The sequence below is a fragment of the Palaemon carinicauda genome, chromosome 20 (genome assembly GCF_036898095.1).
Source record: "Palaemon carinicauda isolate YSFRI2023 chromosome 20, ASM3689809v2, whole genome shotgun sequence".
Taxonomy (NCBI): domain Eukaryota; kingdom Metazoa; phylum Arthropoda; class Malacostraca; order Decapoda; family Palaemonidae; genus Palaemon; species Palaemon carinicauda.
In genome coordinates this window covers 19,593,963-19,620,503 of record NC_090744.1, presented here as the reverse complement: position 1 = coordinate 19,620,503, position 26,541 = coordinate 19,593,963, and the positions used below count along the sequence as shown (strand labels likewise).

General features: G+C 37.0%; 1 protein-coding gene and 1 long non-coding RNA gene across 4 annotated transcripts in view; both read right to left on the bottom strand.

Annotated features, from left to right (window-relative positions):
• Positions 1 to 2,336: 2,336 nt before the first annotated feature.
• On the bottom strand, positions 2,337 to 21,655 carry LOC137660182 (uncharacterized). Of its 3 annotated transcripts, none has more exons than XM_068394879.1 (6): positions 21,572 to 21,655; positions 12,726 to 12,836; positions 8,151 to 8,870; positions 7,665 to 7,793; positions 3,426 to 3,608; positions 2,337 to 3,029 (listed from the first exon to the last, which is right to left on the bottom strand). In XM_068394879.1, exons 2-6 carry the CDS (start codon positions 12,738 to 12,740, stop codon positions 2,499 to 2,501), a joined length of 1,578 nt encoding a protein of 525 aa, XP_068250980.1. In that variant the 5' UTR covers positions 12,741 to 12,836; positions 21,572 to 21,655; the 3' UTR covers positions 2,337 to 2,498. The 3 variants fall into 3 exon arrangements, with proteins under 3 accessions (XP_068250980.1, XP_068250978.1, XP_068250979.1); XM_068394877.1 differs by lacking the exon at positions 21,572 to 21,655 and adding an exon at positions 13,920 to 14,374; XM_068394878.1 differs by lacking the exon at positions 21,572 to 21,655 and adding an exon at positions 14,023 to 14,374.
• Positions 21,656 to 24,165: 2,510 nt separating this feature from the next.
• The window catches only part of LOC137660181 (uncharacterized), a 31,513-nt gene continuing 29,137 nt past the window's right edge, over positions 24,166 to 26,541 (bottom strand). Inside the window, exon 2 of the long non-coding RNA XR_011047650.1 lies at positions 24,166 to 25,055. This is a non-coding gene — a long non-coding RNA (uncharacterized lncRNA). The remainder of the gene's footprint in view (positions 25,056 to 26,541) is intronic.

The window sequence follows — 26,541 nt, the reverse complement described above, 5'->3', positions numbered from 1 at the left end:
AGAATGCAACACTTGCCATTTGTTATAATTTCTGTTATGTCATTTTTAATCGCTAACACTGTTGTTTCTGAGTAATTTTCTCTGTATGCAGATTGATCATCAGGTGTGGCATTAGATTTTTTCAGATGTTTCCAGGTTTGTTCGTGTACAGCAGTTTCAATAATTTTCGAATAATATGGAGATTTGATATTGGCCTATATGAACTTAAATTGTCTGCATCACCTTTTCCTTTATACACAGGCTTGATACATGCAACTTTTTCACAATCAGGGAAAACTGCCTGTGTTAGACTCATATTTACCATGTTTAGGTAGGTCTCTTGTAGTCTGGTGAAATTTTCTGCATCTTTTACATCATTAATTGGAAATGGATCATTTCCGCAGTAGGTTTTTTTACTTTCTTTATTATTCTCATATAATCACTCTGACTTAACTCTTTGAATACCCTTAGCTTATTTACACCTGTTGCTGATGTATTCCTTCGCTCTGTTGTGCCGATGTTGTGAAAACTGGAGCAGATTTGATTTATTTTTTCTTCAAAATAATCAATAAAATCATTTGCTAGGCATTTAGGATCATTAGTTATGTCAGGCAATACTATTTCTGTCTTTAGACCTAATAGTTTCTTTAGGTCCTTAAGTATTTTCCGTGGGTCATTTTCATTGCACACTTTTTTATAATAGGCCTTTTTTTTTAACTAAGATAAGGTAATTGTAGCTATTTCAAGCTGCTTTGTAATGTTGTCAGTTTTCATTATTTTTATTTCTTTTCCATTTATCCTCCATTTTTCTTTTTCTTTTTTTCTCTTCATGTAATTCATTATCAAACCAGTTCGATTTTTCTTTAATTGTGATTGTTTTTTTTATTTCCGGGCACCTATTATTATAATTAGTTGCAAGTATAGTTTTACTTCTATCAGTAATGCAGTTTATACAGGATTGTCTCTCTACGAGGGTGTGATTCTCTTCACAGTTACAGACTGGTGTTATCCCTTTTATATCCTCTAGGCTTTGTTCAATGAACTCTTTTGGATCAAAGTTAGTCTTAATTCTGTATGTGATTTCCTTCTGTATTGCATTATTTTTTCTAACGTCTATTTCAAAAGACATTAACTTATGCATTGGGGATATAGAGCAGTCAGGTTCAATCTCCATATTTAGTATGATGTTGTTTTTGTTTACTATAACTAGATCTAGTATATGATTAGACTGAGCTGTTGGTTCAGACACTATGTTTTCAAGGTCGTGGTTGTCAATCAATTCTCTAAATTCATTGACATATGGGTCTACTCTGTTATCAAGATGTAGGTTGAAATCACCACATATAACTATATTTCGATTGTCATTCAATGTATCTAGTAAGTTATTAAATTCATCTAGAAACATTCTTTTGCTTTTGCTCGGTGGTCTATAGAGAATAACTATTTGTAGATTCACATTTAGAGATAAAATTTTAATATTCATATATTCAAATGAATTAACTATGAGATGATTTCTTACTGTAACTTTGTATGACTTCTTAATTAAGATTCCAATGCCACCACCTCTTTTGTCTTCTCTTGGTTCATGATAAAAGTTATAAGATTTAGGTGTCATTTCATTTATTTTCGATCTGTCACTCACATTACCACTCAACCAAGTTTCAGTTATTAAGCAAATATCCACATCTTGATCACTTACGACTTCCTTTTCTACCCTTACCAAAGGAAAGTTGCCACTGACCAATTACAGTGCAGTAGTTAACCCTTTGGGTGAAGGAGAATTGTTTGGTAATCTCAGTGTTGTCAGGTGTATGAGGACAGAGGAGAATCTGTAAAGAATAGGCCAGACTATTCGGTGTATGATTAGGCAAAGAGAAAGAACCGTAACCCGAGAGAAGGATCCAGTGTAGTACTGTTTGGCCAGTCAAAAGGACCCCATAACTCTCTAGCGGTAGTATCTCAACGGGTGGCTAGTGCCCTGGCCAACATACTACATAAAACTACCATCATACTCGCTTCTCACCGAAAGGATAGGCTCACAGTCAGTGACAGTAGAAAATGCCACCTTGCAGTTGAACAATTAAATCAAAGGTTAGGCAAATAACTGTGATTGATGACTGCAAGGGCATCGTAAATCACAAGAAACATTATCTTTAGTTGGAAATTAAGCTGTAACTCGCAAGTCCTTGAGTATTTTTTATCAAAATACATCACTCGTGACATTTTTTAAATACCTTTAAATTTTCTTAGTAATTGAATAAATACTGTATATAGCTATCCTTGTAAAGTATCCACAGACTATTAATAGATGAAAGAGGGGATTTTATGTAAAAATATACAACAGAATATCAGTTGCATTATCATTTTAATTACATTCGCATGACAATTACTGCCTATTTATTACAATTGACCCCCAGCAATATGTCAACACCATTAAGCTAATATCACAACACAATGGTTATATTTCTATCAGAGTAACTGTGAACATATTTATTTTTCCATACAAAAATTGAATTGATTCAGAGAGAAAACACAATACCGCAATCCATTATTCGGCATTTTTTCATGTCGGGATATGTGACAATTGCATCTCTGAGGACCTCCAATCCCTCCTCCACCTTCCCATAGCATCCGAGCAATTTCCTGACTGGATTGTCTCTGAGGCAGATTCCAAATATTGTCGCCGTGTCTTTACTTGCTATGCTTCCAAGCAGGCCCGCCACCAACGGCTTCTTATATTCTTCCTTCAGGTCTTCTTCTTCCCAGTTTACGTGAGGGATGATGGTCTTCCCACCAGAACAGTCGTTGTTCTCGTAGTCGCCAAAGCCTGCTACCTCTGTATCGTCGCCCTTATTCACGACGCCTAGGCAGTTGGTGTTGGCATAGGTCGGCCCCATCTCACCAGTGCACATGAGGGAAAATTGTCGGGCCTTATTTGTATCGGCAGGAGAGAGGCGGATTAAGAGTTGCCCTAGATAGTTACTGTCTATTCCCAGTTCCAGGAATGTTAATTCAGGAGGAGTGTTAATCGATTTCATTAGGTCATCGTACTGTAAACAGAATATTTTAATCAAAGATTATATTTTGAAGGACTTAAGATGTTTATAATTCGTAAACTTTTGCTCTTTCAGCTGAAAACTAGTAATTGCTCATTTAGCTTTACTAGTTTATAAGATCATAGGAAAATATAATTTGAAAAGGCCCATCAATCAGGAAGATAGTAACTAGAAAACATAATAAAAATAAAAATAATTCAATTCACCATTTAATCACCATTATAACACTTTTTTCAACTACTGAGCAGCACAAGAGGCTTAAAAAATAATTTGAATCCATACCATTTAGCAAATATAAATTCTCTTTACCACACGATCCTGTGCTGTGATAAGGCCAGATTCAAATAAATGAAACTAATAGGAAAAGAAATATTATGCATTGACACTCACATCAACAACATGAAATTCGTCAGTAGGCGGGACATGCCCAAGATGGTGGAGGCAGAATTGGTTGTCTCCTTTGCGGGTGATCTGTGCATATTTTTTCTTCCCTTGGTGAATCTTAACAGCAAGGACCCTCCCTTTCTGAAGGACATTCCACACCGGTTTCTTCATCTTCTTCAAGTATGTAATCTGAAAACATATTTCATCACAGGAACATTTCATTTTGAACTTTCAATGACTTGCAAAATGATCCAGTATAAGAAATATTGGGACAATTCATTTGTCCTGCTAAATGGTCAGTCACTTTAAACCAGGAATCTATTATGCAAGTTACCTTAGAGTTTTAAAGTAAAGGGAAAAGTCTATGATAGAATTAATAGACAAAATGTTGAGTTTGAAAGTGTTTGCAAGAGTAGAAAGAAGAATAAATGTTTGGTTATGAGGTGAAAGGAAACCAATGAGAGGAAGCAAAGAAATTCAGTATAGAAGGCCAGTGATCTGTGGAGACATGGCAACAGTGTGGGGGCCCATTTAAAACCAGGTGCCTTGTATCTGCCATATTTTGATGTCAGGAGTATGGTGATACGCTAGCTAAGGATATTTCTGATATAAATGAAAAAAAGAGTTCTATGCCAGATGGAAATATTAGGAAAATGCATGTCATGGAACATTAAATGGGACTAAATAACTCAAAGAAAATTATAGACGTTTCTTTGTACTGATTACTAATTAAATTTCATGATGTTTGTTAAAAGAAAACATAATAAAAAATAATGATGATGGTAAAGTGATAGAAGAGTTAAGTCATTATAAGCAAAGCAAGACAGGTAGCAGGGTGTGAGCAAAGAAAAGAAGAACACACTTGAAAAATCTGTGAATCTGTGAAAGGTAAGGTGAAATGTATGAAGGGATTGTCCAGTCATGGAATTGAAATGTTATGTTAAAAACAAAGGGCGTAAGCTGTTAAAATGAACTCAGCGTAAGCTGTTAAAATGAACTCTGCGTAAGCGTTAAAATGAACTTAGCGTAAGCTGTTAAAATGAACTCTGCGTAAGCGTTAAAATGAACTCTGCGTAAGCTGTGAAAATGAACTCTGCGTAAGCGTTAAAATGAACTTAGCGTAAGCTGTTAAAATGAACTCTGCGTAAGCGTTAAAATGAACTCCGCGTAAGCTGTTAAAATGAACTCTGCGTAAGCGTTAAAATGAACTTAGCGTAAGCTGTTAAAATGAACTCTGTGTAAGCGTTAAAATGAACTCCGCGTAAGCTGTGAAAATGAACTCTGCGTAAGCGTTAAAATGAACTCAGCGTAAGCTGTTAAAATGAACTCTGCGTAAGCGTTAAAATGAACTCCGCGTAAGATGTTAAAATGAACTCTGCGTAAGCGTTAAAATGAACTCCGCGTAAGCTGTTAAAATGAACTCTGCGTAAGCTGTGAAAATGAACTCAGTGTAAGCTCTTGATATGAACTTCATTAGAACCTGAGGCTTACTTAATTTGTTCCAGTAGGTCATTCGAGGTTTGATTTAACTTTCTCTGTGAGAATTAATGTTAATTACATTAGTCTGTTAAAAAAAATAACAAACATTTTCACGTAAAGTTTACACTAATTATATGCATGAAGTCATATAAATAAGAAATAACAGATAGATTAAATGAATTCTGATTTAACTATACTTAAAAAGTTTTTGGTTGAAATGAAAGGTAAGGAGGATGTTATTGTTTAGCAGGGGAGCTCCCTTCCATAATGATATTGGGTAGGTGTCCTTCTGACATTGTTTCACGTATCTTCTTTGCTGCTTCTATTTGAGAATCACCGGATCGCTGTGTTGCTTGAAATATATCCCAAGAAGTTTGTTTTGCCTTCCTTTTGGAATGCCAAGGAACATCTCATTCCATTGTCATTTAAAGTGTTATTGACATAGTTTGCTACAGCCTCATCTGAGTGAAGTTTGGTTAAAAAAAAAAAAAAAAAAAGGAAAAGACATATGTACTTTCACACTGTGCATCCCCCCTCCTCTGACGTAGAATGTTCCTCAGTGGCAATCTGTTGTTGTTCCTTTGGAAGATTTGAGTTTTTTTCTGGTGACCTCTGTGCTATGAACCCCCCTTCCCCGAACTCCTTCCTTCTTTTCACTGATATCCAAACTCAAAGACTTCCCCAAATATTCAATGTTCTTGACTATAGGCTCAGGTTCAAATCTTTTGAAGTTACTCTTAGGTACAGAGTCTTGCTATATCTTCCTCCATGGAGAGCTTATTGTCTTGGAAATCATTTTACACTAAGCATTTTCTCTGAAGCTTAAGCAGTAAAGAATGTTAAAATGGGCATTTAAGAGGTCTTTGATCGTTACTCTTTACCAAAGGTGACTTCGAAGGACCTTCAAAAAAGCTGTTTAGGTACCGGTCCAGCTTCTCGAAATTGGAAATCACTTGCTGTCCCATAGTCTGGATCATAGAAGTCATATTGGAAGGCAAGGACTTAAAATGTTATAAAACAACTCTTCTGGCAAGTTTAGCAACACTTCTTCCTAGCTTGTAGGATGAGCAAAAGCACTGTCCATGAGGGAGTGGGGGTCTAGATGGTAATAGTTTTTCCTGATGGTACTTCTTTATATACTGGGCCCAAGCACCTCCTGAATATATTCAATTATAAGTTGTCTAGTTAACCAGGCTGTACTGGTGACCCTCCAAAGAATGCTTAGATTCTTCTTTAGGATTTTCATGTGGTTACATAAATAAAGGCTTCATGTTAAAGTACACACTCGTATTCCCATAGACCACCAGAGTTAGCCTATCTTTCACTGACTTATGCCCTGACAAGATATTCTCCTCCAGGGTTATATAGGTCTTCTTTGGCATTTTTCAATAAGAGGCTCGCATTCGTCACTATTGAAAAACTCTTGGGAGGAATTCATTCCTTTGCCTCAATGATCTCTATGAATTCTCGTGCAGGTTCTTTGACTAAAATGGCGCCGTCACCATACATTATTGCACTTTGTTTGCCCATTCCCTTCTCAAATTGCTTGACCCAGTTTTGATTGGCATGGAAAGCCTCACTGCCTGAATCAGGACTTATTCCAGGGCCATCGTTAACAATGTCTGTATGCAGCTTCTCATCTTACATATTATGGCTTAATAATTATTATTACCCACTAACTAGTTCTTGTTTATACACATCATTAATCATCTTATCGCTGTTTAGTAAGGCCTATAACTCCTATGGTAACATCAGCATCTTTAATTGTCTCTTCATTTTTCAGTATGGTGAATATTGTCGATATATGTATACCATACTGCTTGGCTAGAACAGAGACACACGCCATACTGACTTTGGAATTACCGCTCAGTGTACAATACTTCCTTTTTCAATACAATCTGTTTCTCATAACTTCTCTTTTTGGCTTAGCACTACCCATACCCTTTTAAGGCCCCATTGTGTTGTTCATTTCAACAACAAAATCAGAATACTACAAATTAATAATAATAATTAAGAACAAGGTTTTGTGTGCACTACGAAACAGCTCTGCTTAAACTAGGTTTATAGTACTGTAGTTACCTTTGTCTGAGTGGTATTATGTCACTGGCAATTTGTCTCAACCAGTACAGGTACAAGCAAGACACGGTTTTTGCCCATTCATCAAATTTTTTTTTTTTGATATCTGCAATGAAAAATTCTCTTTATACTCTGTTCGAAGAATGATTTGTTCAAACTAAGGAAAAGTAGAGCTCTAAACTTCCACTGTGTGTGTGCAGTGTATGGACTGTAAGAAGAATTGACACGGTGAAAAGTATGGAGTGAGCCAGATTCGTAAAGGGTCAGTGTAGGCAAACTAATGGATCAGAGTAACTTGGGCTGGTTTCATCATATACATGAATAAAATCAGGCAAGAGAAAAGAGTATAATTCAGAAGTGCTTAGAGAATGGAGGAGAGAAAGGAACAGAAAGGGTTGGATAGATCCCACAAAAGATGCAGTGAACATAAGGATTGGATTGGATTATAAAATCTAGGCCATAGGCCAGGCACTGCCACTAGTAAGTTTATTTGGCACCTGGAAAAAGTAAGGGCTTTAACATCCAGGAAGTCCCAAAGACCCCAGATTATGTACAAGCTACAGGAGTTTGGGTTTTACCTAATTAGCATTCTGTGCTGATGTGGGAAGCAACTAGATTTGTGAAAGCTTGACTGCACAATTCTGTGGTTTTACTCTCTATAACAAATGAAACGAACAGAAGTTATCTTACTGGTAGATATTTCGGAACATCCTCTACAATGGCCATGGCAACCAACTCCATAGAGAGATCAAAATATTTGGCCCCAGAAGTCAAGATGCCTTTCATGCCTTTAAGTTTGCCTGCGACTTTCTTCGTTCCCTGTCAGAGAAGAGTTGTAGAAAGGACATTTATTAGTTTTTTTTTTTCTTTTTTTTTTCATTTGCAAAGACTTGTTCCCCGAATCTTTTTGTTTGACCATGTTTTGAGTAACTTATTACGTTGGCCATGCAAAAAAAAAATAAAAAAGCTCCTAGACAATGTATTTGCTCCTTTTTTTGACAAATAATTTGTATTCATCACCTAATGAGCGAGTCTTTCATATAGGTTAGAAATATCTTGAATACCTTACTTATATTATAACATCGGTATTGATAAGATATCTCTTTCGAAACGAACTACTGGACGCTTTGTTACTCTATATAATACACATGATATAAACTTGACTTTTAAACTTGCCTCTTTAATTGCATCGCATGTTTTTTTTTCCTTGGCCAAAAATGTCTCGATGTCCTCCACAATATCATTCGTTGTCGAAACCATTCCTTCCGTTTCCTGCATGATGGGATCGACCTGGGAGAAGCAGGAGGCCTCTTCCATCCTGTCCTTTATATCTCCAATGATCCCCTTCTGCATATCAATTGATGCTATTTGCAGTTCCAACATGTCAGTTACTTTGTCCAGAAAATTTATGTGTAACTCGGCACTATTCTCAATTTCCATGAGAACCGGATTTAACTCATTCTTGATGGTAGTTCTTACATCTGATAACGATTCTCTGACGATCCTGTTTCTTTGGATGGATGCCCTGAGATGACCCACGGCCATGTTGCAATTGTCGTAGCTCTCTTTGTAAATTTTCATGTTGTCAGCCTTGTACGCCTTCAGCAAAGTAGGGATCCTACTGCCTATCAGGTTTACAGGATTGGACAGCAAAGAACTCTCAAGCTCCTTCACGTATTTCAGAACGCTCAAAAGGGCACTGTTCGTGCCCAGGTCCTTCGCAGAGTGGACGTTGAAGACCTTCCGGCAGAAGGGGCAGATCTTCCGATTAATTGTGATGAGGTACTCAGCGCATTGATTGCATATACAGTGAGAGCAAGGGAGGACCCTTGGGCAGTGACGATTTTCGTTGAAAAACTCATTGCAGATTTCACACTCCTTCGACGAGCTGGAATTCTGGAATAAAAAAAAAAAAACACACACACCCAACAAGATTACAGCCATCAAAATTTGTATAAGGATTTCAATAACTTAGTCTTTTCATTTATATTTTTTTCATAATTCATTCAAGATGTTACAGTTGCAACGTTATAACCAGAAAAGAGTCTTGATAGAAAATGTTCATTACTTGTCTAATGTAGGGGAAAGATTCTATTAGATTTTATTCCCATCCTTCTTCCACGTTTTACTAATTCTCTTTATTAGATATCTGGTAAGAGTTAAATTTCTCAACGACACTGGTGTTCTACTCCCTTTAGAAATTTAGTATTTCATCCCCCCTTTTGCACAAGCCTACAGAAGCCTGTAATTTACCTATAATACGGCTGCTCTCTGATTTCATGATTGATTCCTTGGCGAAAATAAGACATAGATCCAAAACAGTAGTTGAAAACCAGAAGATTGACACATTTCATGGCCAACCTCTCTATTTGGAAAAACGAGTGTAATAGGTAGTAGGTTGGCCAGGGCTCAATCTACCCGTTGAGATACTACCACTAGAGAGTTGATGGGTTCTTTCATTGGCCAGACAGTACAGCATTGGATCCCTCTCTCTGGTTACAGCTCATTTTTTCTTTGCCTACACAGAAGTATGACCTATTCTTTCCACTTTCTGCTCTTTCTACGTACACCTGATAACACAGAGATTACCATACAATTTTGGTTCAAATGGTTTACTACTGCACTGTAATTGTTCAGTGGCTACTTTGCTCTTGGTAAGGGTAGAAGAGATTCTTTAGCTATGGTAAGCAGCACTTTCAGGGGGACACTCCAAAATTAAACCATTGTTCTCTAGTCTTGGGTAGTGCCATAGCCTTTGTACCATGGTCTTCCACTGTCTTCAGCTGGAGTTCTTTATCTTGCTTGAGGATATACTTGGGCACATTGTTCTATCTTATCTTTCTTTCTATTGTTTTATTTTTTAAGATTTCACAGTTTATATATGAAAGTCCTATTTCAATATTGTTACTTTTCTTCAAATATTTTATTTCAATTGTCTGGCTATTTTTCCCTTTTGGAGCCCTTGGAGTTATTGCATCCTGCATTTCCAGCTAGGGTTGTAGCTTGACTAATAATAGCAATATACACAGGCACAAAAAGAGTTGTTTATTTGATTTAAAAAAAAATGTTGCTGTAACACCTTGAATAGAAATACAAAGAGCATATTAGAAGATTTGAAGTAAGTAAAGAGTTATGAATGCAGACTAAATAAAAAGAAAATGGTAATCACCCTTAAGCAAAGAAGAAAAAAACACCTATTTTAGTGAGATGTGTGTGCTTGATGTGACTGACAGATCCGTTTCACATTGGGTTGAATGGTGGACAAACATACTCTCATTTCTTCCTCAAGAGTTTCCAGCCTTTCCCTTTTGTTAGTTTTAATGTTTGCTAGAGCAGAAAACCCCAACTCACCTTGGTAAGAAGTAGAGAACTGGATTAACATTACCAGAGCTTTTTTGGCAACATGAGGATACCCCAGAATTCGTCAAGAGTCAGCTGCATGTGCAATAACTTTAGATGACGATCATGACGCAATTCCACTAACTGCTCTTCTTCCATGAGGGTAAGCTGAGATTGGGTAGATATAGATGCAACAAATGGGGTTCTTATCCAGTCATAGTTTTCAGTGCATATATCTGGGAAATAGTGCTGAAGTTGTTTTTCTAGTACTGCAAGATGCTCAGAAATAATGGGTATTATCTCACCACTGTTTGCTGCTACTGCAACATGTAAGAACATGTCCAAATTGCCTTCTTTTACTTTGCCACCCCACAGTTGCAGTTTTTCTTTCAGCACTTTAATTTTCAGTGGAAGATAAAACATTTTCTGATTTTCCTTGCATTCTGGCATTTACCTTGTTTAAAAGTTCAAAGATGTCAGCTAAGTAAGACAATTTTGCACACCAAGTGTCATCTGCCAGTAAATCACAGAATTCCTCTTGTTGTTCAAGAGTGAAAAAAGTAAGCATCTCTTCCTTCAGTTCGCATACTCGTGACAATACTTTCCCTCTGGACAGCCATCGTGCTTCCTTATGTAGAAGAAGGTTCAAATGTTTTGCCTCAAGCTCTTCGCACAGCTTAGTAAACAAACGAGACTTTATCGGTTGACTTTTTATAAAGTTCACCATTTTTACAACTTTTTCCAGTACAGATTTTAAATCATTGCTAATTGTCTTTGCAACCAGCAGTTCACGATGAAGAAAGCAATGTGTTGTTATCAACTGCTGTTTTCTCTCTTCACTAATGACACGAATCCTTTAATTGAGCCAATCATGGCAGGTGCCCCATCTGTACAAATCCCAACACGCGATTGCCAGGTCAAACCAACTGATTTTAAGTACTCACTTAATGTAGAGAAAATATCATTGCCTGTTGTAGTTTCCTTAAGTTCTTTACAACAAAAGAATTGGTTCACTATTTTAACATCATGAATGTGCCGAACGAATACCAGTAATTGAGCCATACCTCCAATGTCTGTGGACTCATCTACCTGAAGTGCAAACATTTCACTTTCCTTCACAGATGTACATACAGTTTCCTCTATGTCTGCTGACATATCATGAATCCGTCTGCTAATGGTACTATCCGAAACGGGAATTTTCCTCACTTCTTTTTCTGCTTCACTTCCAAACATTGTTTTTACTATGGCACTACATGCAGGTAGAATCAGAGTCTGCTATTGTATGAGGTTTCATGCTTTTATCGGCAACTTTGACTTTCTTAGAAAGCATCGCACTCTATCGTTTTTGCTCAGTTAAAAGTCCTTCAAAGTAGGGCCGAGGCTTGTTAGCAAGATGATTATGTTTCAGAGTTAAATGTCTCTTTAATTTACAGGGTACCATTGCTTCATTAGCTAATTTATCACCACAAATAACACATAAAGGCATAGGAATAACTTCATCACCACACTAGAAGAATCCAAAACTTAAATAATCATCCAAGCAGGAGCGATTTTTCTTGCCTTTTTTTGAAGTTGATTTACTTGTTGTTGGAATGGCCAAATCCTTTTCACTCACAAACCCACTTTTGTCCCTTTCTTCACCCTCACCACTAATTTCGTGTCTTCTCTTCTTAATGACAAACTTATCCATCGTAGGGTATGTTAGAAGCACGATACTGTTCGAAACAACTGTAATATAACCCCAGAAACAGCAAAGAACTTATGTCTTGAGGTATTATTCCTCACTGACTCGGGAGAGGAAAACTGGGGTTATACAAAGCCGACGAGAACCGAACACGTATCGGACGGGCAACGAGTTTAAACAAAGAAAATGTGAGCATGAACAGAGTCGACTGTTACACTTTATTATTACTATTTTTGTTTTTGTTGTTACTGCTGTTGTTTTTATATTATTATCATTATTTATTATTACTATTACTAATATTATTAGCAATAGTAGTAGTAGTAGTAGTAGTAGTAGCCTAGTAGTAGTAATTGTTGTTGTTGTTGTATTGTACAAGTATAGAAAAGGAAATATCAATCTCTATTTGCGAGAAATGTTTGAGCATGTAACTTCCTACCTACACTGATAATTATATGAAGACTTTTGAAAACTTTTTTTTTTTTCAAATGTTCATAAAGACGAGATAGGCAAGACAAAACTCATGACAATTTTTCGGCAACCCTAGGCGCTGTCTATGTCACCCCAGGGTGCCACGGCACCCAGTTTGAGAATCACTGGTTTAACTAGTTTTACCATATATGCACATTGATGTTGAATGGCCTCTCAAGCCCCAGCGCTTTCTATTACAGCCCGATTCCATAAATCAATTTAAATAGATCAAATGTAAAGCAAACGTAGGTTCTACTCACCATGGCAACTGCCATTTGACAACGGCTAACAAAACAGTTCGTTAAGTTAGGCGAGGTTTAATTGTGGCGAAGAGAAGCGCGGTGACTCGGTGAGAAAATGCCCCCTTTTTACTGCAATGGAAATAAATCAACGATCATTACGTAAATTTAATCCAGCACATTAGGTTCCTATCATAATCTTATCATCGTGTTTTGTAGATATCAAAGATATCCTCTATTGTTTCTCCATCTCTAACACAAAATTGCTTTCATTGTTTCAATTGATTTTTTACCAGCATGGCCGATAAAATACAAACCACTGTAATCTGAAGCTATATATATATATATATATATATATATATATATATATATATATATATATATATATATATATATATATATATATATATATATATATATATATATATATATATATATATATATATATATATAGACACACACACACACACACTTTTGATACTGCCAGACAAGGCAACATGACATTCTGAAGAAATTCCACTTATGAATCAAGTCTCTCTCTCTCTCTCTCTCTCTCTCTCTCTCTCTCTCTCTCTCTCTCTCTCTCTCTCTCTCTCTCTCTCTCTCTCTCTCTAAAAATGTTTCAATATGTCAATCGCTCTAAATAAGTTTTTAATATTAACACGATGAATGTCAATTAGAATATAGACGGATTTATTCACCATTCACGACACTGTGATAGTGATTCACTCTATTGAACTTAAACGGCAACTGGTTATGTTGACCAGTTTATTCCCTAATATTTACTTACCAAATGCAATATACGAAAGACTCACTAATTCTGGAGTATTTTGGAACCAACTTGCTCCTTGTAATGAGGGATAAATATGAATTATGAATACTGAAAATTAGAAGAATATTTCCTACCGTACTACCGTTGCCAGATGTACGAAAATACGCCTTTTCTTATGCCACAAAACATACCGTTAATTCCAACGAAACAAAAAGTTTTTATTCTTGGAAATACAAATTACCCACGAAATATCTTATTCAAAATAGTTGATATCTTATTCAGATTAGTTCATACAATATATTAAATAAATCGTCTTAAAAATTAAGTGTCTCGTTAGTTGTGACGACAAAGTTAATATGTAGGCTACGCTTATAACGGAAGCTAAGTTGTTTTTGGAAATTAATCAATAACAGTAAGAAGAATCAAATTTACCACATACTTACCCTGCTAGCACATAGCTGAACACAAACCTTTCTGCACGAAGTTTAACGATAAGGTTTAGATAATATTTGAAATGAATGCACAACTTCTAAACTTTTAAGTTACCGGAAATGCAAATTGACGAGATGTTTTACACTATAGGACTATTGACGTCGAATATACGAGTCTCTCTTTAATGCTGCTACAATCTGTGGAGCCTCTTACTTTCAGTACACAATTTAGTACACAATTAACACAATTCACTTTCCTTCAAGAATGCACTTCATGAGGTGTGGGCTACTTGCTGAGTGTGGCTATGAGTACTGTCATGTTGTTGTTTAACAACGATATAATCCCACCAGTTGTGATAAGCAAATCATTATGAGCTGTGTAATGTAGATAATTTCGACTGGCAATTGGAGTCGGTATCATAAGACACTATTGTCATAATTTTTTAGTATATTTTGAAACATCGATGCTTGTCTATCTGCTGGACTGGGGTTCGATGCTCGACCTCGGTAGTTTCTTGTATAATGTGACTAGATTTTTGCGGGACATTTCATATATATATATATATATATATATATATATATATATATATATATATATATATATATATATATATATATATATATATATATATATAAATATATATTGTGGAGAATTTTTTAATGGTTGCGTTCTGAGTGGGAACTTAGTCCGGGAAAGTCTCCTTATAACAGTTACACAAAGTTCAACAGGGGAGGATAGGAGCACTTACTCTCGGGGCACAAACACCCTGCTAATACTTTACTGTCACAATTCACTAACCACACTCTTTAAATACAAAGGGGGGAAATTTTACTGTCCAGAGGCCTAAGCACTCCACACGATTTGAAATAATTTATGGCCTACTCTAGCTTTGTCAGGTCTATAGTCATTTCATTCTCAGGCTCTGTTCCGGCTCCGTCCCAGCTACCCCAATGAAATGCTGGACAGTTATTTTACGTTAATGTAATTAAGACAAAATCTAAAAATGGGAGCAGTGATGTAAAGTAGTTTAAAAGTTTAAAGATAAGGATCTTTACCTTCGAAGCAAATATATTAATGCAAAGTTCCTCGCTGTTACCACCTATAGACTTACTTAGGTTTTCTCTTTAAATACTGGGTACTTTGTCCCGTGATTAACTATTCATTTCACACATTAAAACAAATGAGGGAGCAAAAATACTAAAGAGGTTTAATTAACCTAATATTGATTTATTTCACAAATTTACATGAAAGAAACGGACTTCTTAACAACACAAAAATGGAATAAAAAGAGATGCAATTCAAATAATGAAAATGATGGGTTAGACACGTGGTCTGCAACAATCAAAATCAAAATGGGGTCTGGCACGTGGCCCACGTGACCCAGAGACTATGCTAGTCTCAAACCAAAATGATAACGAAAAAATATTTACACACAATCCCACCGCACACAGTCCGAATAGTGTAATTAGCCAGGTACCCTATAAAGTTAAAATTAGTCTAAGCTAATAAAAAATGGGGGAAAACTAAATGGCCATTGTTGTAGTACCTGCACTCCTTTGAAGTTTAGTCCTATGCCCGAGATAGCTGTTGACCTGGTTGTTGCACTAATTGGCACGCTGCACTCTTGCCTGGCTCACCCCAAGAATTCTCACTGTGGCTGCAACTAGGTACACCAGGGACCTCTTCTCAATCTCTCCGACCGGCAGCAACAGGACTCGTTGGTGAGACACGTTTTGGAAGAGAGAGTGGGGTGAGCCAGAATTGGCCGGGTTCAATGACCAGGCAGGTCAGCAGGCCAGGGCAGCTCCTCGTAGAATGTGGTCGACACTACGGTCGAAGAGATCACCTGGCTTCACCTTGCCAAACAAGTGACAGTCATGATGCGCACGGTAATCCATTGGGGTTGCCATATTGGGACTTAAGGACAGGGCAATATATTGTTGAAAGGAGTGCAGAGGAGGCAGGATTTTGTACTAAATACTCAGATAAATCTTGCTGCTCTGAGGGAGGTTATATATACAATAATCCTACCTATTCTGGCTTGCTAAAAATTAATATTTAAAATGATTAATTAGCAATGGACTGGTACGATGGGCATACATCTTAAAATTAACAAACCTTAATTGGTATTGAGAAATATAAGATGCATTAATTCAGCAGTATTGGAATTTATATAAAAATGCAATTTAGGAATTTAATCTCGACCCACGTAGCTTAAGGAAAGAACCAACATACGCCGTGGTTACACTAAGGCCCTCTAACGTGCGTATCTACGCTGTGACGTCACGAGCATGGCGTGCGCCACTGTCAACAAGTTTAAGTTAGTTCTCCCTATGTTTAGTTAAAGAAAACTAGATGTAGGAGAGAATGTTTAAGGGGTAGCTATAGTATTAGTAGAAGAGAGCTAAAAATACGATTGAAAGAAGAAGAGTGAAGAAAATTCTTCACACCCTGGGGATAAAGGGGAGGAAAAAGGGAGAGGGGTTAGTTCCGGCAAATGTGATTCAACTACTTGTTAGTATGAGCGAGATAAGGTTACTGGCTGAATGATGAGTGAAGTTGTTCTTCACATCATCGTCCGTTTAAAGTTAACAAAACGCCTTTAACGTTAATTGAAATCAATTGAATCAAAAGTTATGCTTTCACGTGAATTTGGGGAAAATTGAACCACGCAGGCAATGTTTCACGGAAGCGTTAATATAAGTAAGTGATCAGTGTTAACTTGAAACGTACGATGCAATAGTAATTAAAGGATTAAAAACACTCAATTCTTCCCACCCTAGGGGTACGGATAGAGCAAACAAAACGAAAGCCAATAACGGTCGAGTTCAGCAACAAGTCAGGCCAAATGACAAATTAAAAATTATGGGGGTGAATCCCAATCCCGGTCTGACACCCAACGTTTTACATGAAATGTCTTTACATATAAAGTGACTGGCATGATGAAAGCTTTGAATTTGTCGCCTGACAAAAGGAGAAAAGTTACCTCCTTCTCGGCTTTAAAAGGTGAAAAGTTATTTGACACTAGCCTGAATGATAAAATGAGACAAACTAGGTCCTTGGGGACATCGTATTTCTGACAACTAAGGTCTTGGATGTCATTTTCAAGGGAAATGTTTGCAAGGTGAACATTTAAAGCTAAGCTTATATTCAGCACGAGCTGAAGGATATCAGGGGGATTATAGAAACATGACAAGTTGTCAAGGCAAAAGCTACATTTACGTTTCGAAGTTAAAGCATGGGATTGACCTGGAAAATGCTGCTGTATGACTTGGCAAAAATAATAAAAGTTTAATGTGACGTCATAAATGACTGAATGAAAATAATAAATAACGTTCAATGTACCGTTATCCTTAAGTAAATTGATTTGTAAACAGGCTCTAAGCTCCGGTGCTAGGTCTACCTGTGTGACCTTCACTAAATCCGCCGTCAGTGCACAAGGTTCATTTCTGACTGCTAAGGTCTTAACCTTGTGATCACGCGGCTCTTTCTGAGGGCGGGTTTCAAATCCTAACGGGGATGTTTTAGCGTCAACACGGGTTAGAGCGGAAGTTACGGGCTTAAAGATAGGACAGTCAGGCAAAGCGAGCACTGGTCCATTGGATGGTACAGTTTTAATCATTGAATTTACCGGTACAGGCCTCTGCTGGCCATCACGCACACGGTTAAGTTGTGGGGTATTTGAGCTACCACGAGGGGGGTCCATGACAAGACAATGAACGGTATTTCCTCCGGGACGGACTGTCACCGGCGGCAAAGACAAAGGGGGATGAGGGCGATCATACGCTGGTGGCTGAAGGTTTGGAGATGAGGACGGAGCACGTGTGACTGACACAAATTCACTAATCGTATGCCGTGTTGGCAACATAGTATTGAAATGTGATGGTTTTACAGGTTGAGGAATTGAGACAAAATTGTGCTTGACTGCTGATATATTAGAAGTAACAATTAGGGGACTATTAATAGCGTTTACAACAGGACGTGTCACTGAAGGTGTCACCCTAGAAAAGGAATTAGACTGATTAGCTTTAATTATTAAATTAGGATGAGCCATGAGGCTATTAAAAGCAATCTCAATTTTACTCGACCAGGCAGCAAGTACGGGATAATTTAATTTAACAATGGGATGGTCGTAATGACGTCTCCAAAAATTCTTGTAATTAAAAAGTTCATCTCTTACTTTACTAATTTCAGTTTTAAAATGACCCACGGCTTCAGGACCCATGTTGGGAAAATCTACTGAAGCGAGAGCATGAAGTGCTAGGTCTGCGTCCTCACACACAAAGGTGAACGTCAACTCCTGTTCCTTAAGCCTAGCGTTAATCTCCTCGGGGCTAAGCGTTTCCGCCTTAGGCGTTGGAGGGATGTTTACGTTACTAGTGAAGTCCGCCATCTTGGAATGACCACGTTTTGATGAACGGATTCGTAAAAGCAAACAAAGGGTAACTGAATTTTCAAAGGAACGTGAAAATGAAACGTTACAAATTTGCACGTGTGATAAATGAATATTTAAATTTACTCATGATGGGGGAACAAGTTAAATGGACAAAAACATACAAATCATGAAATTACTTTAAAATTCAAAGTGACCGGGTCCAACAAAGCAGACGATGCCCAGGTCACGTGACTTTAGACTTTGCTAAAAATGAATTATTTACGCACGTGGCGATAATGACTAATCAATTTACTTTAAAGTAGAACATATTAGAAAGCACATGGCTTATGAATGCAAATATTAAAGTTAAAAGTTATAATAACAGGTCGAGGCTGACACTGTTGTGACGATTTCACAATTACGGGCGCACTAAGGCAGCCACTGATCTATTCAAAATGTAAATAGGCGCACAAGGCAAAGACTTTAAAGTGCACTCTCGTGGAGGCTAAACAAATATAAAATTTCCCTCACGTGGAGGTAAAACAAAAATATCCTCGCTAAAGGACAAAACAAAATCTCCTCGCTAAAGGAAATTAAATTAACTACACGCAGTAATTTACTTACGGTAGCAAACAATTACGCACCCTTAGTTTGGGCTGTAAACAAGATCCGCCATCTCGGAACAAACACGTGGAATGAAACGGACTTGGTGAAATTAAGTTTCTACGTTACTTGTAAGAACACTTAAAATTATGTTGCGCCAATTCGCTCTGTAGGACAAGGACACGTGCTAGGTATACGGGAACATTAGTTAGAAAAATTAAGGTTGGTTAGGGAAGGTAAACGACACAAAGGAAGGTAGACCAAGGTACAAAATGTTACAAATTAGATGCTTAGCTAGCAAAATTAGTTGACAGGACGAGTACACCGGCGCTCTAGCTGAGCAGTAAACACGGGCGTCTGAACAACAAAAACCTTAGTTCAAGTAGCTTAGAACTTTCTGGTATAAGAGGATTCCGCCACACGTGGGTGAACGGATCCGAGATAAAGTGAAGTTCCTACGACAAATTCTAGTCTTTCTGTAGAGAACATTCAAGCAACAAATTAACCTGGTTACGTAGCTCTTTCCTTAAACACGTGGTCGATACAAAAAGATCATGTTGATTACAAATTTCTCTTCCCAATTAAAGTCTGGGCATTACACATTCGACAAACTGGCTGTGTGCGTGTGGGTAAGTGATATAGCGAGTTACTATATGCTTAATCAAGCTGATTAATTACGTTAATGCTTCACAAGTCAAAGGTAAAAGATCCGGTTCGAAGGACCACTCGTGTGGAGAATTTTTTAATGGTTGCGTTCTGAGTGGGAACTTAGTCCGGGAAAGTCTCCTTATAACAGTTACACAAAGTTCAACAGGGGAGGATAGGAGCACTTACTCTCGGGGCACAAACACCCTGCTAATACTTTACTGTCACAATTCACTAACCACACTCTTTAAATACAAAGGGGGGAAATTTTACTGTCCAGAGGCCTAAGCACTCCACACGATTTGAAATAATTTATGGCCTACTCTAGCTTTGTCAGGTCTATAGTCATTTCATTCTCAGGCTCTGTTCCGGCTCCGTCCCAGCTACCCCAATGAAATGCTGGACAGTTATTTTACGTTAATGTAATTAAGACAAAATCTAAAAATGGGAGCAGTGATGTAAAGTAGTTTAAAAGTTTAAAGATAAGGATCTTTACCTTCGAAGCAAATATATTAATGCAAAGTTCCTCGCTGTTACCACCTATAGACTTACTTAGGTTTTCTCTTTAAATACTGGGTACTTTGTCCCGTGATTAACTATTCATTTCACACATTAAAACAAATGAGGGAGCAAAAATACTAAAGAGGTTTAATTAACCTAATATTGATTTATTTCACAAATTTACATGAAAGAAACGGACTTCTTAACAACACAAAAATGGAATAAAAAGAGATGCAATTCAAATAATGAAAATGATGGGTTAGACACGTGGTCTGCAACAATCAAAATCAAAATGGGGTCTGGCACGTGGCCCACGTGACCCAGAGACTATGCTAGTCTCAAACCAAAATGATAACGAAAAAATATTTACACACAATCCCACCGCACACAGTCCGAATAGTGTAATTAGCCAGGTACCCTATAAAGTTAAAATTAGTCTAAGCTAATAAAAAATGGGGGAAAACTAAATGGCCATTGTTGTAGTACCTGCACTCCTTTGAAGTTTAGTCCTATGCCCGAGATAGCTGTTGACCTGGTTGTTGCACTAATTGGCACGCTGCACTCTTGCCTGGCTCACCCCAAGAATTCTCACTGTGGCTGCAACTAGGTACACCAGGGACCTCTTCTCAATCTCTCCGACCGGCAGCAACAGGACTCGTTGGTGAGACACGTTTTGGAAGAGAGAGTGGGGTGAGCCAGAATTGGCCGGGTTCAATGACCAGGCAGGTCAGCAGGCCAGGGCAGCTCCTCGTAGAATGTGGTCGACACTACGGTCGAAGAGATCACCTGGCTTCACCTTGCCAAACAAGTGACAGTCATGATGCGCACGGTAATCCATTGGGGTTGCCATATTGGGACTTAAGGACAGGGCAATATATTGTTGAAAGGAGTGCAGAGGAGGCAGGATTTTGTACTAAATACTCAGATAAATCTTGCTGCTCTGAGGGAGGTTATATATACAATAATCCTACCTATTCTGGCTTGCTAAAAATTAATATTTAAAATGATTAATTAGCAATGGACTGGTACGATGGGCATACATCTTAAAATTAACAAACCTTAATTGGTATTGAGAAATATAAGATGCATTAATTCAGCAGTATTGGAATTTATATAAAAATGCAATTTAGGAATTTAATCTCGACCCACGTAGCTTAAGGAAAGAACCAACATACGCCGTGGTTACACTAAGGCCCTCTAACGTGCGTATCTACGCTGTGACGTCACGAGCATGGCGTGCGCCACTGTCAACAAGTTTAAGTTAGTTCTCCCTATGTTTAGTTAAAGAAAACTAGATGTAGGAGAGAATGTTTAAGGGGTAGCTATAGTATTAGTAGAAGAGAGCTAAAAATACGATTGAAAGAAGAAGAGTGAAGAAAATTCTTCACATATATATATATATATATATATATATATATATATATATATATATATATATAAATATATATATATATATATATATATATATATATATATATATATATATATATATATATATATATATATATATATATACACACACACACACACACACACTACCATCGTATCTTCTGTGACTTGCTCCGCCATTTCTTCAACCTAGACAATAGCAGCTGCAAAGAGCTGCACTTTATACACTTTACAGTCTGTAATCTTTTCATTCACTTCATAGTGTATCGTAGCAGTCGGAGAAGACGATAGAAGTTACCAGATAATGAAATGGCAAAATTAAACAAAATATCAGTATTACACTAAAATGGGGAAAGTTTTGATTTTGTTGAACATAAAAGTGGGACTAACGTTAACAAAGCGGGACATTTTGCTAACTTCAAAAAAAATAAAAATAATAAACGTTGCGTCTGCCATATTTATATTGTGGTTATATTAGTGACGTCACTGGAAAGCCTTTCGATATAAGTTACTTCCGTACGAACTGAATCTTCTGAGCACAACGGAAACTTATCTAAAAGAATTTTGATAAAAACGAAAAGATTTCCTGATGATTAGAATTTTTTGTCAATAAAAATTCCTGCGAGCCATACAGGCCTATATTCAGGAGATTTAAGAATATAGGCCTAGTCAGGAACTTTAGGAGTAATATTGGCCTATAGTCAGGAGATTTAAGAGCAATATAGGCCTATAGTCAGGAGATTTAAGAGCAATATAGGCCTATAGTCAGGAGATTTAAGAGCAACATACCCTATAGTCAGGAGATTAAAGAGCAACATAGCCTATAGTCAGGAGATTTAAGAGCAATATAGGCTTATAGTCGGGAGATTTATGAGCAACATAGCCTATAGTCAGGAGATTTAAGAGCAAATATAGGCCTATAGTCAGGTGATTTAAGAGCAACATAGCCTGTAGTCAGGAGATTTAAGAGCAATATAGGCCTATAGTCAGGAGATTTAATATAGGCCTAGTCAGGAAATGTAAGAGTAATATAGGCCTATAGTCAGGATATTTAAAAGCATAGACTTATAGTCAGGAGATTTGAAAGCAACATAGCCTATTGCCAGGAGATTTAAGAACAACATATCCTATAGTCAGGAGATTTAAGAGCAACATAGGCCTATACTCAGGAGATGTAAGAACAGTATAGACCTTTAGGCAGGAGATTTAAGAACAGCATATACTTATAGTCAGGAGATTTAAGAGCAATATAAGCCTATAGTCAGGTGATTTAAGATTAAATGAGGCCTATAGTCAGGAGATTTAAGAGCAACATAGCCTATAGTAGGAGATTTAAGAGCAACTTAGGTCTATAATCAGGAGATTTAGGAGCAATATGGGCCTACAGTCAGGAGATTTAAGATCAACATAGGCCAATAGTCAAGATTTAAGAGAAACATAGGTCTATAGTCAGATTTAAAAGCAATATAGGCTTTCAGTCAGGAGATATAAGAGAAACATAGACCTATAGTCAGATTTAAGAGCAGCATAGGTCTATAGTCAGAAGATTTAAGGGCCATAATCAGGAGATTTAAGAGCAACATCGGAATATAGTCAAGATTTAAGGGTCAATATTGCAGTTCATTTCTGCTCGCATCCCATTCCTATGGTATGTTGCCACTTCCCACTCTCTCGTTCTATTTAGGAGGTTGTTAGATTACAACCAATGCTGCCCGTTAGAGTTTAAGCATCAGTTATGGTCACCCACCCAGGGACTGACCACGCCCGCTGATAAAAAATACATTTTTTTTTTCTATCTTTTATTATGAAAATACAATTACATTTTATTTCTTTCTTCTATCAAGAAATACTCATTTACAAATTATAATTTACACTTTTGCATATACATTATATCTCTTATAATATAAAAAACAAATTGCAATTTTATTATTCTTCTAAATATGTTTTCAAGTTAGAAACATACTGATCTGAGAAAATACTTTTAAACATGATTCTTATATCCAATAATAATCATGTTGAAAATACATTTCGGTCATGCTGTAGGAAATCAAATAAAAACAATATAGCAGTTACCTTACTTGATTGTTTAGAAAATATATTGTATTTTATTATAAACAAATAACATTGTGTAGCCTAAACATTACATTGTTATCATATATGGCATTATATTAACCCACATGAGCATTTCAGCATCTTCTAAAATGTTTTTCTTTGAACAAAATAAGGAATTATTTTAGAAATTCCATATTGATATGAAAAATAGAATTCACTCATTGCACAATAACTACCTTAGTGCCATAGCCTCTGTACCATGGTCTTCCTCTGCCTTGGGTTAGAGTTCTCTTGCTTGAGGGTACACTTGGGCATACTATTCTATCTAATTTCTCTTTTTCTTGTTTTGATAAAGTATTTATAGTTTATATAGGAATTATTTATTTTAACGTTGTTACTGTCCTTAGAATATTTTATTTTTCTTTGTTTCCTTTCCTCACTATGCTATTTTCCCTGTTGGGGCCCCCGGGCTAATAGCATTCTCCTTTTCCCACTTGGTTTATAGCGTAATAATAATAATAATAATAATAATAATAATAATAATAATAATAATAATAATAATAATAATAATAATAATAGTTACTTTATAAATTGCATTTTTATTTATTCAAATAGAATCACTCACTTCCTACATAAATGATAAGTATCGTTACTTAAAATAAGCTGACAAGGTATTCATATGACTTGGAATGAACATGAAAAAAAAAAAATTTACTTTAAAACCATCTGCCTTTCTGAAACCATAATTTGCATTTTTCTAAAACCAAATTCGAAAAGAAAAACTATAACTTCTTAACTTTAAATTAATTTTCTTTTTCTTAAACCAAATTATAAAAAAAAAGATTATAAGTGTAAACTTAAATTCCCTTTTTTCCACCTAAACCAAATTTTATACTAAAAATATAAATTGAACTTTAAACTTATTTGCCTTTTCCTGAAACCAAATTTTCAATTTCACATCGGCAACATTATGGCACAACACAACTGTCACTGTGGGGGGGGGGGATCTACTTAAATTCAAAAGAAAATTAAACTACTCGACATCATCCTTCAATGAAAAGACAACACCACAATCGACAATCTGACATCTCCTGATGTCGATCCCTTTGTCAATCACATTCGTCAGTATCTCCAAGCCCTTCTCGACCTTCCCGAAGCAGCCGGGCATGTACGCGCCCGGGTTATTCCTGAAGAAGATGCCGAACATGGCCGCCGTGTCCTCCGTCGTCAGGCCCCAGACCAACCCCTCCACCCAGGGCTTCACGTACTCCTCCTTGTGATCTTCGTCTTTCCAATCAACGTCGGGATTGATGCCCTTCCCGCCGGAACCATCGTTTTCCTCGTAGTCGCCGAAGACGGCGAACTCCGCCCTTTCGTCCCCCTTGTTGCACACCCTCAGGGTGTTGGTGTTGGCGTAGGACGGGCACGTCTCGCCGGTGCACAGGAGGGAAAACTGTCGGGCCTTCGTCAGGTCAGGATGGGAGAGGCGGATTATAATGCGGCCCAGGTACTCGTTTCCTGTTTGCATTTCCAAGAAGGTCAACTCCGGATGCTTGTCCATTCCTTTCCTCAAGTCATCGTACTGTTAATGCAAAAACAATAATAAAAATACCGTATATTCGGAAAATGAAAGGTAAGAATGTAAGAAATTTTAAAGTAAAATGTAGTTAAGCCATTTTTATTATCATTATTATTATCATTATTATTACTTGCTAAGCTACAACCCTCGTTGGAAAAGCAGGATGCTATAAGCCAAGGGGCTCCAACAGGGGAAATAGCCCAGTGAGGAAAGGAAACAACAAAAAATAAAATATTCTAAGAACAATAACATCAAAATAAATATTTCCTATATAAACTATAAAACCTTTTAACAAAACTAGAGGAAGAGAAATTAGATAGAATAGTGTGCCCGAGTGTACCCTCAAGCAAGGGAACTCTTAATTTGCCGAAAAAAGAATCGAGGATGACCCTGGTGGGAGCTATTTGAACAAAAAGGACTATCCTATAAAGCAGTGTGTCTTTGTGATAAATAGGTAGATGGTACAGTGTGCAAAGAGAGTTCTTCGCCAATAGTTAGCAGATGAAAATACTATTAAATACTGCATTGTGAAACTCCCACCATATAAGTCACTTAATGACTTTTCCGACTTTTTACTATAGTCTATGGGTATCATCAATCACTTTATTTATAATTCTGTACATATTATTTTTGTTATAATTCTTATTAAACTAGTTTTTAAGTATGATGTCTCTTTTTTATTTCTATTAATTCTTATGCTGTCTGGAGACATTGAGCGAAATCCGGGACCAGTACGTCCTAGATTTTGTCAATGTCGTCTTCTGTATTGCAATATTCGTGGTCTTCATGCAAATATTCAAGATCTTACAGGTGTGTCCAGACAGTATGATATTCTTTTGTGCTCAGAAACTCTGGTTTCTAATATGAGGCACTCATCTGAGCTCCTTATACAGTAACTGGTTTTAAGAAGCCAATAATGTTGAAACGTGATGCCATCCCTAGGGCCAGGGGAATGGCTGTATATATTAGGACTGAGTACCCTGCTTCTCATAAGTCCTGCTATCAATGTGGATATCATGAGATTCAGGTAATAAAAGTTTGTGGCAGGCATAACAACTTTTATTTGTGTTCGATCTACCGGAATCCAGACATGGATGATTCTATCTTCGATTGTCTTCTTACCATTATGGCTAAGATACAAGAAGATGATAGAAAGGCTTCTTTTGTCTTTGTTGGGGATTTTAATGCTCACTATAGGGAGTGGTTAAGTTCTATCTCTCCTACTGATTGCCATGGCTTAAGAGCTTTAGACTTTGCCTCTGAATCAGGCTGTGAGCAAATCATAGATGAAGCTACTCACAGGTCTGGTAATTGCTTGGACCTCGTATACACTGACTCCCCTGGCGTTATAACTAGTAAGGTTGGTTCTCCAGTCGGACATCTGATCATGCCTTGATTTCATTAGTAGTGAAGACTGAGCAGCCTGTCCCTGATGTATCATACTCTTGTAAAATTTATATGAAATCCCAAGCAGACTGGAATGGGATTT